The sequence below is a fragment of the Homarus americanus genome, unplaced genomic scaffold (genome assembly GCF_018991925.1).
Source record: "Homarus americanus isolate GMGI-L3 unplaced genomic scaffold, GMGI_Hamer_2.0 scaffold16712, whole genome shotgun sequence".
NCBI classification, from domain to species: Eukaryota; Metazoa; Arthropoda; class Malacostraca; order Decapoda; family Nephropidae; genus Homarus; species Homarus americanus.
This window is the reverse complement of record NW_024757794.1, coordinates 7,412,588-7,431,607: the sequence shown is the minus strand read 5'-3', so window position 1 is coordinate 7,431,607 and position 19,020 is coordinate 7,412,588. Positions and strand designations below refer to the sequence as shown.

At 42.9% G+C, this 19,020-nt stretch overlaps 1 protein-coding gene across 1 annotated transcript; it reads left to right on the top strand.

Moving 5' to 3' along the window:
* Window positions 1-1,076: 1,076 nt before the first annotated feature.
* On the top strand, window positions 1,077-18,316 carry LOC121857686 (phenoloxidase-activating factor 3-like). The gene is made up of 8 exons (XM_042353758.1): window positions 1,077-1,099; window positions 7,408-7,499; window positions 8,200-8,342; window positions 11,632-11,884; window positions 12,280-12,385; window positions 14,274-14,479; window positions 16,530-16,819; window positions 17,651-18,316. The coding sequence occupies exons 2-8, from the start codon at window positions 7,409-7,411 to the stop codon at window positions 17,759-17,761; spliced, it is 1,200 nt and encodes a 399-aa protein (XP_042209692.1). The 5' UTR covers window positions 1,077-1,099; window position 7,408; the 3' UTR covers window positions 17,762-18,316.
* The last annotated feature ends 704 nt before the right edge of the window (window positions 18,317-19,020 follow it).

Here is a 19,020-nt window from a genome sequence, read left to right as displayed (position 1 = left end):
AACAACTACGCTGGACTGGCCATGTTACTTACATGGACGACAGTAGACTGCCAAAGTAGCTACTTTACCGTCACCTAACGAAGAGTAAACGTGACGCGGTCGGGCAATTGAAAAGGTATAAGGTTAGTCTTAAGACAAACCTGAAATAGTGTCAAAGCGACCCCCCTTCATCTGGGAGTCGATTACTCCACATCGTAACGCTTGGAGGAGCACCACAGAGGAAGGTTGTCAATACCATAGAGTTAGCCCGACTGAAAACCGAAGCAGGCCCAACACCGGAAAGACGCTGTCACCGCCCCTTCTGCAGTAGATGGAGTCCTCCACATGTACAACGAATGTGAACGACGCTGCTCGTCCCGTATCGGTCTCTTGAGTCACCTCAAAACTCACAAACCGAGGTGACATCCTTAATACTTCATATCATATTATCATAGCTGGATGATCGTCTTACTCGATTCCGAGTGACAGCAAAGTAGTAGTAGTGTGTGTGTGTGTGTGTGTGTGTGAGTTAACTAATGCACTGTTCTGTGAGTTAGTTACTGTGACAGGTAATTCACTAGTCCACTATTCAGTAAGATTACAGAGGGTAAATATTCCTTTTATAACTCGTAATATTTAATATTTTATCTCCTAATTATACACATGACTATTATATTCTTCTCTACGAGCAGCTGAGAAGAGAAGAGAAGAGAAGAGAAGTTGTGATAATAAGTAGTATAGGGAGATGGAATTATTTTTTGTAAAACTTGGTTATATTAATTATCCAACCTAATATAATTCTTCTTTATTTTTTTGAGGGACTTGTCATTATTCATCGTCCTGTCTATATTATTTAACTTAATGAGTAAAAAGAAATGGCAAATATACATCATTCCTATATACTTCGATATACCACAAGAATATAGTCATATACTTCTAAAAGATCGAGATTAAAAGTATACTTATAAATATAACTTAAAGTTGAATTATTAGGAAGGTATACATGGAGGTGTTTGTTCCTGTTTTATATAGCGAGGTGTGGACACTCTGGATCCTGAGTCACCAACGTATATAAAGTGGGAGAATGGCACAGGTGAGAGCAGTGGTTCGCTAAGAGCAGGTAAGGTCAGGTTAGTCGGCCTCAGTGCATTGATAGATTGCGTTTATTATTATTATTATTATTAATATTATTATTATTATTGTTATTATTATTATTATTATTATTATTATTATTATTATTATTATTAACGTTGTTGTTTTTATTCAGTGTACCATGTAATAATAATAATAATAATAATAATAATTGACGGTTTATTGAAAAAGTTCTGCAGCCCGAAGGCTGAAAATATACATTGGACATAAATGACTTATTACATACATTGGTGGTTTAGCAAAAGCCTTCATTAGAGAAAGGTAAAGGAACATACAGTGAACATACAGATTATTGTAGGTGTTGAACAGCAAAAACGTAGTGTAGTAACTCCCTCCCAGATGGTGTTAGGAGGGACCTCACGTGGTGTAGTAGTTCCTTCACAGATGGTGTTATGAGGGGCCTCACGTGGTGTAGTAATTCCCTCACAGATGGTGTTATGAGGGGCCTCACGTGGTGTAGTAATTCCCTCACAGATGGTGTTATGAGGGGCCTCACGTGGTGTAGTAATTCCCTCACAGATGGTGTTATGAGGGCCTCACGTGGTGTAGTAATTCCCTCACAGATGGTGTTATGAGGGGCCTCACGTGGTGTAGTAATTCCCTCACAGATGGTGTTATGAGGGGCCTCACGTAGTGTAGTAATTCCATCACAGATGGTGTTATGAGGGGCCTCACGTTGTGTATTAATTCCCTCACAGATGGTGTTATGAGGGGCCTCACGTGGTGTAGTAATTCCCTCACAGATGGTGTTATGAGGGGCCTCACGTGGTGTAGTAACTCGTTCACATATGGTGTTATGAGGGGCCTCACGTGGTGTAGTAATTCCCTCACAGACGGTGTTATATGAGTGAGGTGTGGTTCCAGGCCTTCCTATCGTAGACGGATTAACACATCGCTGGTTGTTGGGTCTCACAGGCCGTTATCACTGGGTACCTGGGACCTCACTGTGTGAAGGTCAACTTGGGTACCACTGTTACTGTTGAGTTGTTCTCACTGACTTAAGCACTGTTCACCACTGTTCACCTCTGTTTAACACTGGTTCCATTCCTTTCCTAAATGAAATAGTAACTTCTGGCGAGAACATGTTGACATTCCGGTGGGGAGGAGGGTTCAGGGGAGGGAGTTGGTATGGGCCAACATAACAGTTGACCTGGCTGCTCCGAGAGGAGCGCCAGATACGTCTTGACCCTTCGGTGGTCAAGGATATACATGTGCATGTGTGACAGTTTAATACCATATCGTTTTTTCGACAAGGGGAAAGAAGAGTCATCATTTGTGTATATTCTCACATATATGTACAGTATACACTCAAGTAACCTTACAGACACACATTCATTTGCCTCCATCTATAACGGCTACAGTGACTGGCGTGTTTTGTGAGATGTGGCACAACTGTTTGTTTACGTCGCAAAACTACCTGACCAAAGATACTAAACAAACAACTCCCTCACCCCCTCCCCCACTCTATCTGTAAATAATGATATATAACGTGGTTTAAGGTGACCCATGCACGCTGACGTGGTTTTGGTGAAGGTTGGAGCCCAGTGTTCTGATACTGGTGTAGTTGAAAGGCAATATAGTGTTAAAGAAGCTGTGCCACATCTTACAAAACATGGAGGCAACTGTACACGTGATAAATGGAGGCCAGTGTGCACACACACACACACACACACATACACACACACACATACACATGCACACTACTACTACTGCTACTTTGTTGTCAATCGGAGTGCAGTACGACGATCATCCAGCTATGATACAATGATATGAGTTATTAAGGATGTCACCTAGGTTGGTGAGTTTTGAGGTGACTAAAGAGGCCGATACGGGTCCCGCAGGGTCGTCCCCATTCCTTGCACATGTGGAGGACTGCATCTAGTTTGGGAGAGGCCGCGGCAGCGTCTTTTCGGCGTTGGCGCTTGTCTGCCTCGGTTTGTAGTCGGGCTAACTCGAAAGTATTGACACCTTTTCGTGCGGTGCTCCACCAAGCGTTACAATGTGGAATAATCGTCTCCCAGGTGAGGGGGTCGATTTGGCACTTTTTCAGGTTTGTCTTAAGACTATCCTTATACCTTATCAATTGCCCGCCGGCGTTACGTTTACTATGCATTAGGTGGCTGTAAAGTAGCTGCTTTGGCAGTCTACTTGTTGTCCATGCGGGTAACAAGGCCAGTCCAACGGAGATGTTCATGGATAATGGTAGCCTCGATGCTCCTAAAGTTGGTGTCGGCAAGAATACTGGCACTTGTTCTTTTGTCTTCCCAGCGAACTCGGAGGATGGAACGTAGACTACGTTGGTGAAAGTGTTCAAGTGCCTTGAGGTACCTCCTGTATGTGACCCACGTCTCACTGCCATATAGCGGGGTGGTGAGGACCATTGCTCGATATACATGCAGTTTTTTAGATAATTTCAGCTCCCTACAGCTGAAGACACGGTATAAAATTCCGCCAAAGGTTTGAGATGCACACCTGATCCGATGCCGAATCTCTTCATCAATGTCTGCAGTGTTGGACAGGTGGGAACCGAGATACCGAAAGTGGGTAACAGAGAGGATAGTACCGTTAAGCTGGATGGATGGTGGAGGTGTGTCTGAACCAGGGGCAGGTTGAAAGAGAATTTGAGGTTTACATACATTCACCTCAAGGCCAAAGTGCGCATACGCATCTGCGTAGGTGTTTATGATCTATTGTAGGTCGTGTTCAGTGAGAGCAGCAAGGGTGAGGTCGTCTGCATACTGAAGTTCAGTAATGGAAGCTGCCGTCCCCTTTGTTCTTGCCTGGAGTCGTCTTATGTTGAAAAGACCCTTCATCCGGTACTCCATGTCCTCCCCGCAGGCTAAATTAGCACTGGCACGAGTAAGGAAGGCAGACAAGAAAATGGAAAAGAGCGTTGGTGCCAGTACACACCCTTATTTAACTCCTGTCTGAATGGGGAAGAACTCTGACTGGGTGCAGTTGTGCAGGACACTGCCGATCATGCCATCGCGGAGTTGCCTCACAATGGCAAAGAATTTTGGTGGACAGTCAAAACGGCTGAGGGTCCACCAGAGGGTTTTCCTGTTGACCGAGTCGAATGTCTTGGTTAGGTCGATGAAAGCCATGTACAGGTCACTACTCTCTTTTCTGCACTTTTCCTGTATCTGGCGGGCAGCAGAGATCATGTCACTGGTACCACGTGATGGTCTAAAACCACTTTGAGATTCTGGGAGGAAGTTTTCCGCCTGAGGAAGGAGTCCGTTTAGGAGGACTCGGGCGATAATCTTGCCAGCTAGGGAGAGCAACGAGATACCACGGTAGTTGCCACAATCTGACCTGCCTCCCTTGTTCTTATAGATATTGACAATGGAGGCGTCTTTAAGAGCTTGCGGCATTTCCTCCTTTTCCCATATATTCTCGAGTAGATAGTGGAGACAGCTGGTAAGCAGAGGTCCTCCTGCTTTATACACCTAGGGTGGGATGCCATCAGGCCCTGAGGCTTTGTTATTTTTCATCAGTTTGATAGCAGTAACTACCCCATCCAGGGATGGAGGATAGCTTAGGTGGGTCAGCTCTGGATGCTAAGGGACCTGCTGGGTATTCAGGACATCCACATCGGTGTTTCGGTTGAGCATTGAATAGTAGTGCTCTTTCCAGCGCTGAAGGAGGCCTTCATCGTCTTTAATTATAAAGTTACCGTCAGATGAGATAAGGGGGGCTGCGCCACGAGTGGTTGGCCCATAAAATGTTTTGATGAAATTTAAAATTTCAAGCATCTTGTGCAGATCTGCATTTTTTTTTTTTTGTATTTCACATGCTATATTTTTAAGCCAGTCACTCTTTAGAATGCAAAGTTCCCGCTGGGCTACCGCTTTCTTCTTGCGGAAGGTATCATCTTTGGTCCGAGACTAAGGGTTGTTCTGCTAGTCAGTAAAAGTGGCACGCTTATCATCGATTAGTACTTTGATTGCCGGGTCATTTTCATCAAAGTAGTCCTGGTGTATTGTTATGATCTGGCCGAGGGTCTCTACGGGTTTTTATCATAACAGTGTAGAGAGTTTCCCAATCTGCACTGGGATTCGCGTTGTTTGCTGTTGGGTTGTTTATAAGCCTATATTCGAACTCCTCTCTCAGAGCATGTGCTACTGCTGGATTCTCTAGACGCTTAGTATTAAAACCTCTTCTGGAGGCCTGCTGCCTTCATCGGTTTGGGGCGACGTGAATTGACAGCTTGGCTCTGACTAGTCGATGATCAGTATCACAGTGGTCTGAGCCATGCATGGCACGGGTGATGTGATGAGGACATCTCGGCGAAGTCTGTATCTGACAATAATGTAGTCAAAGAGATGCCAGTGATTGGATCGTGGGTGTTGCCACGAACCCTTAAACTTGTTGGCCTGTCGAAACAAGGTATTGGTGATAGTGAGGCTGTACGTAGCAAACATGCTGAGGAGGAGTTGGCCGTTGGCATTACACTTGCCTTGTTCATTTCTCCAGGTGGTTCCTTGCCAAATGTTTCCATCTCTGCCAACTCTGGCATTGAAGTCGCCAAGAAGCACAACCTTGTCTTTCTGGGGATAGACGTTAGCACTCTGTCAAGGTCGGCGTAAAAGGCCTCCTTTTTGTCATCCTCTGCAACCAGTGTTGGGGCGTCTGCACTGATGAAAAAGGCATGACGACAGTGATTCAGTTGGACTCGAAGCGTCATGAGGCGCTCGTTGATCCCAATAGGTATTTTAGTTAGCCTTTGTAGGATGTGTTGGCGGATTTCAAAGCTAACGCCATAAATGTGGTTTCTCTCTGCAGCAGGCTTACCCTTCCAGAAGAAGGTATAGCCAGACCACCATTCTGTGAGGTGGCAATCATCTGGGAGCCAGGACTCACTAATAGCTGCTGTGCCGATGTTATACCAAGCAATCACTTTTTCCACAAGGACAGTTCTTCTTTCAGGATGCTCATATGTGCCAGTATCCAGAAGGGTCCTGACATTCCATGCAGCTACCATAAGAGGTTGTATGGTTTGATTTTGTTTAGATCTGTGATTTCGACTGAGTTTTTGACTACATAAGAATGTCCTTACTGGGTGCGGTTGCCCGGTCAGGTTGGGTTTTTAGGCAGGCTATGTTTAGGGCACCTTTTCTAGCCCTCTCCCCATGTGGGGTAAGCAGAGTGCCTCCTCGTATGTGCTGCTCAGTCGCACAGACAGGACCGGATTCCACTTCTGCCTAGATCCCAGGGCATAAACGACCATCTTATCTGTGCCGCCCATGTGCAGAGTTGTGACTAGAGACTCCCGGCAGCCATCTGTTCGCGTCCTCGTCGTCACTCGTCCGTCGCCATAGGACTTTTGGGGGTATAGGGGTTTTTGTTGATGATGAGAGGTATGATGAACTGGATGATGGCTGCACGTGAGTTGATTTATGTGGTGAGGCAGGAGTGCAGGCTGCAACCACACATCTTGGCTATCCCTTTTCCTGATCCAGTGGTGCAAGTGTTGCAACAACTGGGGAGAGGGAGATTTGCAATTGACTGCCGATAGCCCAGTTTGTTTGGCTTCACCTTAGTAGCCTGTACATCATGCATTGCCTTCATCCACCGGTGTAATCGTTGGGTTTCACGGTGGTCACCTCTTCCTCTCTGCCTGATGCAGAGCTCCATCGCAGATTTTTCGTTCGGGGTTCACTCCCATAGCCTTATACTTACCAAAGTTAATCCGCAAGGCAGCGGGGCAATGACTGGTAGGCGCCAGATTGTGTTCACATGCCAGTGGGCCTATGCGCCGTCCCTCTGGGGCCCACTGCTACTTCGAGATCCCCTGCTGGCGTATCCTTAGCGCACGAGGCACCCACTTACCGTGTGTTGCCACGAGGAGGCACAGCTGGAGTCTTGATGGTGATGAGGCTCTGTACTGGCAGGGGAAGACCTATGCAAGTTGCTTCCATGTTCGCCACGAGGGCTAGCCATCGGCGGCAGCTGATAGCGAGAGGGAGCAAGCAGTGCTTGTACCTTAACACTAATATAAAGTTGCCACACTAGACGTATTTCACCACCCTGTGTGCGACACACACCCACGCACACACACGCACACACACACCTGCATCTTCAGGCGAAGTCCTTGTAACTCTCTCTCTCTCTCTCTCTCTCTCTCTCTCTCTCTCTCTCTCTCTCTCTCTCTCTCTCTCTCTCTCTCTCTCTCTCTCTCTCTCTCTCTCTCTCTCTCTCTCTCTCTCTCTCTCTCTCTACTCCCAATTCCGTGGAGATGCAATTGACTAAATTATTCCTTCACACACCTTCCAGGATGAGTCGCACGTCAAGCCTTGCAGTGTTGTTGGCAGCCATGGTGGTGGTGGTAACGGCCGGGGCCAGTCGCTCCAGGCAGGCGAGACAAGGTGAGTGTGGAGAAGAGAGAGAGAGAGAGGGGGGGAGAGAGTGAGTGAGAGAGAGAGGGGGGAGAGTGGGGAGAAGGGGAGGAGGGACTGTGAAGGAAGAAGGGAATGAAGGATTAAGAGAGAGAAAGACAGAATTAAAGAGGGACCAAGGGAATGACAGTAGGGATTGAGAGAGACAGATATATAGTTAGTGAGGTAGAAAGGAGAGAGAAGGACGTGTTAATCGACAGATGTTTATTCAGTAAAAAAAAAATCGTCTCAGAAAACAGTTATAGAATTACAAAATATGACTATGGGAAGGAGGGATAGAGGGAGGTTAGGTTAGGTTAGGTTATGAGAATTGAGGCCAGAGAGAGGGAAACAGAGGATAAGAGACAGACAAACAGACAGACTGACATAACAACGCTACCCAAGAGACAGAAAGAAAATAACCCGTATATATTTTTTCACACACTACAGTACCTTTACATACTCTCCCTGCCACATCCACAATTACCAGAACACACCTTTGTAAACACGAGCGACTAAGAACATCTGTCAGCACTAACATCAAGGAACATTATAAACACGAACATAATGGCGGACCTAAACACACACACACACACACACACACACACACATACACACACATACACATACACATACACATACACACACACAGCCTTCACCTTTGACTAACTATGTCCTTGACGTCCCACAGCCTCCAAATGTGGCCCAGAAGAGCCCTGCATATCGTACAAGAGTTGCCCGTTCTTCGCTGATCGTCTAAGTGGAAGACCTACTCGGGAAACACTTAGATTATTTAGAAAGGCCAGGTGTGATAACAGCCGTTCGAACCCAAAGGTGAGTTTTGGGTATAGTTGTGTAACCCAACCCAACCCAACACAATCCAACTCAACCCAACTAGACCAAACCAAACCCATCCTAACCCAACCCAACCCAACCCAACCCAACCCAACCCAACCCAACCCCAACCCAACCCAACCCAACCCAACCCAACCCAACCCAATCCAACTCAACCCAACTAGACCAAACCAAACCCATCCTGACCTAACCCAACCCAACCCAACCCAACCCAACCCAACACAATCCAACCCAACCCAACTAGACCAAACCAAACCCATCTTGAACCTAACCCAACCCAACCAAACCTAACCCAACCCATCCTGGCCTAACCTAACCTAACCATAACCAACACCTAACTTAGTTTAACGGTAACATAACAAAACAAAACATCACATAACAACACAACAAACATAAAAATAACATAACATAACATAACATAACATAACATAACAAACACAACACAACATACCATAACCATAACATAACATAAAAATAACATAACATAACATAACATAACATTGTGATTGAGGTTTTTTCTATCACACACAATAGTTGTTACTTAGTTCTGGAACTCTTAAGTGGCAGGGTTGATGTAAACACTTGTTCTGGGCTTCCTTTATTATTGAAGCGTCTATAAACACAGGTACTTAGTTTGGGAAAGAATGTATTGTGAATTCCATCCAGGGGAAGTGTTTTAAGTACACTTTTATAGGAACACTTTAAGTGAAGTATTCACCCATGAGCGTGTGGTAATATTCTGTCTCCAGTGGTGACAGCGGGAAGAAGCCGTCAAGCAATGTTATCTTAGTCAGCGTGACCTCGCTCGACCCCTGATGAAGTTATAAACTCAGCATGTATAACATGAACAACTACTGAGTCATTGTTGAATAACTTAGTGAAAAATTTGGTGTTATATATTTGGGTGAATATTTATATGATGCTAAAGGTGCTGTTACACCACTCGGCCACCTCCAACCGAGTACTCAGTACTCACTGTTTAAATCCTAGGTGTACCTAACCTTGTTACAAGAAAGTGTGCTTTAGCTAAACTTTTGCTTCTTGCACATGCTTTTGCAATGCCTTCCGGAAATTTTTTTAGAGACTATTGTGTACCTAGAAGATATCATTTCTGTAACAAATTATCATACAATCAGGGAACTGATAAATATGATGGATGATTCATAGATAGCTCTAGTGCGGTACTACTGGTTTTGATGAGGTTTCAGACATATGAGATTTCATCTACATCGTTAGTGACATTATTATTTCTCATTACATCCTCGCACTTATGCAAAAATGCTAAAGTAGTATAATCTGGATCTTCTGCAGTAAACTCTTGTACCTTAATGTTATTTGGAAGTATCATCACAGTTTGACAGACCGATGAAGTCTTTGGATTAATAGAACCACCTGATAAAATTTGTATTGTGTAAGTTAAAGCACTAGCATTATCAATAGGTGAAGGTAATGGGTAAACATTACCTGACCTTAATTGTTTACTGTGTAAATCCTCAAACTGAGAATCTATTAAATTTTTACAGCTAGCTAAAGAGGCGGTAGGTGTTAACTCTATTTGGCTAATTTGTGGTAATTCTTCCTCACTAACAGTTGCCACTCACTCTTGTGAATTTTTAGATGACTGACTATTAGTCTGAGTCACTAATTTCCTGTTTGATACCCAAAAATTTTGGAAGAGGGTCCATATATAGGAATATTTATCACTTCACTCATTGTATAAAACTCACTCCGTTGCCCACTCACGGAGTAATACAAAAATATAAATAAGATATATGAAAATGAAGAGAATAATATTAAAATTATTAAAAAGTATTAGAAACTACTAAAAGTTTGTAAAGGTTTAGATTTTATATCTACTTTTTTGTAAGTAGAGGACGTATTTTCTAAATGTGTTTATTCCGTTTTGCCTTTTAAGAATTTATGCAAGTAATTTATATTTTATATTGACCTCATGTGAAGACTTCTTGAAGTTCACTTGTGTTTGCGTAGTTTGTAAACTAGTGATTGTTTATGATCTACCTGAGGGAAGAGTCTCTGTAGAGTTTTGCGCCGGCGATGACGTCAGGAGTCGATGACGTCCTACTCTGGAAGGGATGACGTCACGTCATACGGCGATCCACCTGGGGGGCTGAGCCTTCTTGCGGCGATCAGTCTGGGGACTGGTCCTTCTTGCAGCAATCAGCCTGGAGGCTGAACTTCTTCTGGTGATCAGCTTGGGGGCTGATGTTCTTCCCGCGATCAGCCTATGGCTGACCTGGGTTGCCTACCGAAGAGGCTTGATTGTTTAAGTAAGACATTGTTTGCTTGTCTGGAAACACTTTGACAACCTTCCTAAACTCAGGTGATGTAGTGTTAGCTTTGCTGCTCTCGGGTCAGTCCAGGTAATCTTCAACTGCGTGACGTTGAGAACTTGATTGCTGAGTTCGCAAGTTGTTTTTTTTTTTTTAATGTCTGGGTTAAACATCACGACCATCGCATGTGAAATAAGTGATGTAACTCTGCTTTTTCTTAAATTTGGAGCAATATTATTGTTTTCCTTTGTCAGACGTGACAAGAACAATGTCTCACGATCTTCTGGGTGACCTGATATTGACTGACATTGTAGAATTAAAAAATTAAAAGTGCCGTGTTGACACCTAAAACCCACATACCGATGTACTTAATTTTAATTTTTTCAAGATTATTAAATATGTTCAAAGTTCTTTTGGTCCATATATAGCAAAATGAATGTCTCTCCTTCCTGTAGATACCTGGAAAACGACAGACATTCCAGAATTAAGGAAATACAAATGAAATATGAACTTTCTTCAAACAAGTTCTCGGTTAGCCTAATGTGGTGTTTACTTTATCAGAACGCTTGCTGCCATTTATCCATTTATCACAAGTTGTCTTACCTCTGGTAAACCTGCAATACTTGATGTTCTCTCTGGTTGGTATTTGAGCATTGCTGGACCACCCGTATATTACACAAATAACCATAATTGTTGATACACTGGTCCCAGAGGCAGACGTGGGCACATACGGAAGTCACCAGATGACCTGAGTCGACCCCGCTGAAGCGAGTGGTCTGATGTTACCCACTACTTATTGCTTATCTCTCTCACACACACACACACACGCACACACACACACATAAGCCCTTTCTGAAGTCCTGAAGTATTACCCTTCCTCCTCCTCCTCCTCCTCCTCCTCCTCCTCCTCCTCATTACCTTTTTACTGTTGTTTTAATGTCTCTTAATTCATGTTTTTTTTTCTATATTACTGACAGGTGTGTTGCCCAGACTCCAACACAGGACCGGTCACCACTGTCACGCCCAGTCCTACCCCCAGTCCTACCCCCAGTCCTACCCCCAGACCTAACCCCGACCCTACCCTCACCCAAGGACCTACAGTTAATCCCTCTGTGGGTGAACATCTCCTGCCTGCTGAATGTGGAGTAGGCAATATTGATGTCAAGATCTTCAACGGTGAAGATGCAACTATGGGAGAGTACCCGTGGATGGCCATACTCGGGTTTGGAAGTGAGTTGGGGAGAGGGAGGTAGAGAGGGAGAAAGGGAGAAGAGAAGGATGGAGGATTAGGGAGGCTGGGAGGGAGAGGGAAGTATGGAAAGTGAGAGATGGACAGGAGTGAGGAGGGAGGTAAGGGGAAGGGGAAGGTGGTAAGGAGGGAGACGGAAAGGGTTAGTAAGGGAGGGAGAGAGAAGGAGGTGGGGGGGAAGAAGAGGAATTAACTAGGATAAAGAGGAGAGACAGATAGATTCCTCATGGTCATTATCTCTCACTCACTCACACCTCATTTTCTCTCGCTCGCTCTTGCTATATTATACCTCATTATCTCTAACTTTCTCTCACTATTTCACACGTCATTATCTCTCACTCATTATCTCACACCTCATTATCTCTCACTCTCTCAGGTCAGTCCCAGCCAACTTGGGGGTGTGGAGGTGCGCTGATCACTGAGAGATACGTCCTTACTGCTGCTCACTGTCTGGACCTAGCGCTTACAAACAACCTACCATTGTGAGTGCCCCTGAGTTAACCAGAGTTTACCCGAGTACACCAAAGTACACCTGAGTGCGCCAGAATATACCTGATCCCACCTGAGTATATCAGAGTACACATGAGTACATCTAAGTATGCCAGAGTATAACAGAGTACACCTGAATATGCCAGAGTACAATTGTGTACACCTGAATACACTTGAGTGCACCAGAATATACTCGAGTATACCAGAGAACATTCACTGTTGGTATACTGAGTCTCAGGTAGGTAGTAGGTAGTGGTAGGTAGTGGGCAGCTACCAAACAGGGAGGTACTACCGCCTGCGAAGATATTGGAATCATAATGTGTTGTCTAATGGTAGACCCTGCTGCCATATGGCATCACGAAAATTATGACCAAGTCCCAGGTTGCTGAGCTGAATTTCTGCCTCATTTACACACATTTGCAGGGTCTCAATTGTTTCTCTTGTTATTGACAACACAACAGACATATATTGTTTCTCAATTTTGATCTTTTTTAAATTATTATTATTATTATTATTATTATTATTATTATTATTATTATTATTATTATTATTATTATTATTATTATTATTATTATTATTATTATCATTATTATTATCATTATTATTTTATTATTTTATTTTTAATTTTGTTTTATTACAAATTTTATTTACAATACTATGAATTATTATTATTCATATTATTATTATTATTACATTTTCCCCAGGCCCCGATGTGGGTTAGAGACCTGTGCCCGGGTGGACTATCTAAAAACAAAAAAATAAATACAGTAAATAAATAAATAAATTAATAAAAAAAATGTACTCTTATGTCCGACAATGCATCGCCAATATTGTATTTCCTCTCGTCTTTTATCAAAAAATTTTCGTTTAAATTCTTTTTAATGTTGTTTGTTTCCTTTTCATTAATTTATCGTCGTTTTTAACTTTCCTCTATTTTTTATTTCTTATTTAATTTTGTCTCGTAATTCTTTATTTTACTCTTTCTTTAGCTTCTCCATTCTCTGTTTATTATCGTTTTATTTTGCGTGTCTTCTTAACCCATTGATTTAATGTTGCTGTTATTGTTATTATTATTGTTGTCGTTGTTGCGCGCCTCGCAAGCGAGTGAACCCGGGTTCGATTCCCGGACATGGTGAAACTATGGACAAATTTCTTTACGCCACTTGCCTCTATCTACCCAAGATGTTAATCGATCTGTGGACCGTGTTCCGGTGTAATGGTTAGCCAATGCAGTTGGCTAATTGTCCGGTCTTCTCGGATTGTTCCTTGACACTGGGTCAGGCAGCTCATTAACTTAGGATGTGGTGGCCCTTGTGCCGGCCATCCTCTATCTCTAGGGGCTTCCATTGTTATATATTATTTTTATTATTATTGTCGCTGTTCTTTTTATTATTATTATTATAATTATTATTATTATTATTATTATTATTATTATTATTATTATTATTATTATTATTATTATTATTATTATTATTATTATTATTATTATTATTATTATTATTACCCGTCTCTTAATACAGTATATTTTCTATACCTTTTCCTCCATAGCTGGGATTCGTCTAAGGAAGATTTAGTGCACTGTGCGTTATGTTCACACTGTCCCTAACTGGGATCACCTGAAGACTAGCCCCCAACTTATTACACCTCATAATTAAACATCTTAACTTCCCTGGGTTAATTTAGGTTAGGTTAGGTTTATCTAAGTGAGGTTAGGTTAGATTCCATTTTGATATGGTTAGATGTGATTACCTATTGGATGGTTTATCTTAATATGAAATAAATAAGGCGGGAACTAATCATCAAGTGGTCCTCAATATGGACTACTGTACCTGTATATAAATCATGCAAGTATTAAAGGTGTCTCTCTTCTCTCTTCCTCAGAGCGACGATAAGACTCGGGGAACACAATCTTGGCACAGACCCAGACTGTGTACCTCTGCCAAAGGATGTTGCCGGCGAGGACTGTGCTCCACCCGCTCAGGACTTTACTCCCGAGCAAACGATCCGTCACCCCTCCTTCAACAACCGCGGGGTATTCAACGATGATATAGGTCTCATCAGGCTCAATCGGAAGGTCAACTTTAACTGTGAGTGTTTAAAGGAATGTTGTTATTGTAAGGCGAGACAGGAATGTGACCTTTGTCTGGTAATAATCTACAGGTGGTGAGTAGTCGATAATGCAAAGTTGGAATGACTAAGAGCCGTGAAGAGTCCCAGTTATGAAAGTCTCTAATTAATATTATCTTCTTCTTCTTCTTTATCTCTTCTTATTCTTCACTTCTTGTTAATCGGTACAGATTACAGATTGCCCCGGAGGGGGCTAGTTTATTGGGCACCCCCTTACATCCTGTGCAAGGTGAAGAGCAGAAGCGTTTACAGTGCCCAACTGGGAAGCATGCTAAGTTCATGCTTGCCTTTAGGACTCATGCATTAAGGGCGTGGAAGCCTGAAGGGTCATGGGTTTTGTCAGCAGGTTACATAAAGTGACAGAATGATGAGTGTATGGGGGGGGAAAATTCCCGGTACCTTTCATCTGTTTATAGCAAAGCGTGGCAGGTCCCTAATAATGTCAAGTGCCAGGTCTGTCACTAGGAGGAGGGATATCTGGTGAGGGAGGGAAGAGGTGTTGGTAACGGCTGAGGACCTGTAGGAGGAGGTCATAGGGCAAGCGAGGGTGTAGTGAGAGAGGGTGTGAGAGTCGGGTTGACCACAAAGTTTACAAACAGTGCGGCCAGGCTCAGGGTTGCCAATGTATTCCCATAGGTACCTGTATCCTAGGCGCAGTCTCATGTACAGTCATGAACAGAAGTCCTGTCGCCCCTTGTGCTGTTCCGCGAACCCTGAGATTCAGACTCATGAACCCAAAGCAGTCGACACTGGTGCATTATTCTGCCCGTAAATGCTTCGGATTCATGAGTCTGAATCTCAGGGTTCGTGGAGCAGCAGAAGGGGCGACAGGACTTCTGTTCACGACTGTACATAATCTGTTGCGATCGAGTCAGGGATTGATACTGTTTGTAGTGGCGGTTGGAGTCACCGGTTACAGCGTCATAGTGGCATAATGTGACACTGCCCCGTTGTTTCAGGTGTGTCCATTTTACGTCGAATGCTTCTCGTTGTGTGGCGTGTATGCGAAATTTGAGATGATTCAGGGAGAGGGCGAGGGTAGCTTCAATATCTTCTTCTTGCGTCGCTTCTTTGGCAAGTCGATCAACAGTGTCACAGGCAGTGAATCCTATATGTGACGGGATCCAAATACACTTGACACGGATGTCATCAGTTGTTCTAACCTGGCGTTAATCGGTAGCCAGAAACAGTCAGCCTTGTTTATCTGTAAATAAACAATGGCTTGACCCCAGTAGTGACCTGAGACCCACCTGTGTTTAGTCTCCCTCACCCTTGTTCTTCTTGCTTCTCGCCTCATGTCATTGGTAGTAAGGAGAATGGGACCACTCACCTGAAGATTAGCCCCCCAGCTTATTTCACCTGATGAATAAACACTTTAGTTCTAACCTAATTTAACTTAAGTTAACCTGACGTAACCCTCTCAACTATAATTTAAGCTTATCTAACTTAGCCGAACCCAACCCTGTCTACTATAATCTAAGCTAATCTAACCCTATCTAACAAAATCTAAGCTAAGCTAACTTAACTATCTTATATAATCTAACGTAACCTAACCTACTCTAACCTTAATATTTAATATAACAAAAGCTAATCCAATTTAACCAAACGTAATATAACCTAAATTAATTAAACTTAACCTAACCTAACCTAACCCAAACCAACCCTACCCTACCCTGCCTAATATAATCTGAACTATCCCCTATGTAGCGTTAAGGTGCTTAATGTCAGGGGAATTTTTAACTATTGAGCTGCCAGATTTTATAAAATATAGTAACTCTAGAAGCCTAAATAGTCATCTGTCGCTAAAACAGACAAACAAACCTTAACATTTACCAACACTTTGAGTTACTTGAGAAGTTTATGAAAGACTTCGGCTGTATGTTTATTCCTGAAAAATAAATAAATAAATGTTAATATGTCAACAAGGAAGCAGTACAAATTGATGATCAGGTTAGAGGAGTTTTTTTTTTTTTGCTGGTTATGTCTCACCTTTCCAACCTGTGTTTACAGCAAACATCAAGCCTATCTGCCTGCCTCCCTCTGGCATCGATGTCCAAGCCATCATCTCTGGTAGCACCGCCATCACAGCTGGCTGGGGACGAACGGAACAAGGCATTAATTCCCTGACTCTAAAGAAGGTTAAGTTACCTTTCGTGGACCTGAACACCTGCAACCCACTCTATCAAGGACAACTTGTGAACGGAATGATGTGCTTCGGCGGGGATGGTGAACGTGACGCGTGCTTCGGAGACTCTGGAGGACCTTTGTTCATATCAAAGAGTGTCGCTACATACACCGTGGTAAGATCTTCCTCCTCACTTGAATTTTTTTTTTGGATATGGTGGTAGTGGAGGGTAGGAATAGGGGGTTCTTATAAGTCTATTCCCTCACTATTCACTTTCCAGGTATAGAGGATGGTAGGGGGCGGTGGAGAGTTTGGTTTTTACAACTTTACTCAACTTAAAATTCTTCGAGGACTGTGGGGGATGATGGAGAGATCTTATCTTATAACTCTACTCCCTCACTAATCATTTTTCAGGGATGGGGGTGTTGGAGGGGAGAGGGGTGGGTAGTTGATGGGGGGGGGATGGAACTCTGAAACCCCTCACAACACACAAAGACAGGCCTCAGATCCTCACACTTCCTTAACTCCGCAACTCGTAACGTAAAACTCACACAACATAAAAACACAAATATTCTTCCTTCCCCCAAATTTTACTACTTACAGCGTTCACAACTTGCTTAGGTTACCAAGATGGCGTCGAAATTACACTTGATGGCTATATAATGTAATACTTACATTTAATCTGTATTTGAGATTCTTAACATAAATCCCCCTTGTATTTTAAATCCCTATCATATATCCCCTAACAATGTGTAATCCTTATTATATTCCCTCTTCAATGTTTAATCCCTCTTTAATATTAAATTCCTCTTCAATGTTTAATGCCTGTTGAACGTTTAATCCCTACCATAAATTTCTCTGGTGTGTAATCCCTACCATAATCCCTCATATATATATATATATATATATATATATATATATATACCCTTTTTAATGTTTAATCCCTATCATTTATCCCCTAACATGTGTAATCCCTACCATAATCCCTTTCTTTCGTCCCCCTCAGCTCGGGGTGGTGTCGACGGGAATGCCGACGTGCGGGGTGACAGGTGTTCCGGCCATTTACACCAACGTGGGTCTGTACCGAACTTGGATCACCCAGAACCTCAGGCCCTAGAACCTCCCCTCCCCCTGAATCTAGAACCAATAGCAGTAGAACCACTCTCCCCCTGAATCTAGAACCTACATCCCTAGAACCTTCAGTCATAAAATCTTTGGCTCTACACTGTACTAATGTACTTAGAACCTTTGGAAAAACGCAATAAAAATACTGTACTCCCCCTCACCGTACAACACTGCTCTGATTTCTTTCGTATGCATAGCTGAGACGTCACGACCTGGGGAGTGACTCCTCAAGGTCGTGACGTCAACGAATACAGTAACAATGTCATTATTAACCTATTTTTTGGAAGTCATAAATATCAACTTTTGTTCATTGTATAATGGTCTTGTTCCATTTACTTGTATGGTCATAACGAAAATGATAACAATTATTTCTCACTCATCTTTGAAACTATACCAAACCCGAGTGAGTGAGTACAGCGCCATCAATGTGTAGGAACAGTCCAGCGACTTATTCCAACAGTTCTGGATCCTTGGCTTCCGTCAGGAGCTTTGGTTCGTTATTGTACAATGTACATATATGGATTGAATTAATAAAATTTTACTTGTTTATCGGTTTTGAAATCCTGGTGTGTGTGTGTGTGTGCTGGTTATGCGTATTTTTTTCATGTGTTCAACTTAATGTTCATTAGTGTTCAATGATATGTTTGAAGGTTTAACGCTCTCAAGGCCGAATGTCTTTCTGATCGACGAAAATGCCCTCTGGCGGTGATACTGCTGAGCCAGAACAGCACCACTTACTCATGTCCAAGTGTCACTTTATATTATCACAGTTGTTACAGGCGCCACCGAGCTCCTCCGGCCTGACTGTGCCTCCTTGGTGTTGTGTTTACATAATGTCAGCTGATGGTAGTCAGTGGTCACCGAGACTTTGTAGCGTTCGAGTGATTATTATTACTTCAGTTATTAAGACATATTACAAAATATTCAACAAAATATACTTTACATCTATTCTGAGACCTTCACTCTTTAAAAGGTAAGATGTAAGAGTTATTTGACGTTAACAAATTTATTGGCAAAGCTTGGAATACAACTTGCCTACTCTGAGTAATTCAGTCAGGTCTTGACACTGAGGGTGATATCACTGTCACGCAGGACAGTGATTCATATACAGTAGATGTCATAATCTATTTGAGGACTAATCAGTGTGGGCTAGCAAATTTTGGATAAACAGCAAGAATGTCCTCAAACAGTCCTGATTCAATGTAATAGTTACATAATTCGTGATACAATAAGCCATATGGCCTGAATTCT

Excerpts from the sequence above, each read along its gene's own strand:
- LOC121857686 (XM_042353758.1), top strand. The coding sequence starts at position 7,409 with ATGAGTCGCACGTCAAGCCTTGCAGTGTTGTTGGCAGCCATGGTGGTG. Across the intron at positions 12,386-14,273 it reads CTTACAAACAACCTACCATT|AGCGACGATAAGACTCGGGG; the intron begins GTGAGTGCCCCT and ends TCTCTTCCTCAG. Across the intron at positions 16,820-17,650 it reads GTGTCGCTACATACACCGTG|CTCGGGGTGGTGTCGACGGG; the intron begins GTAAGATCTTCC and ends CGTCCCCCTCAG.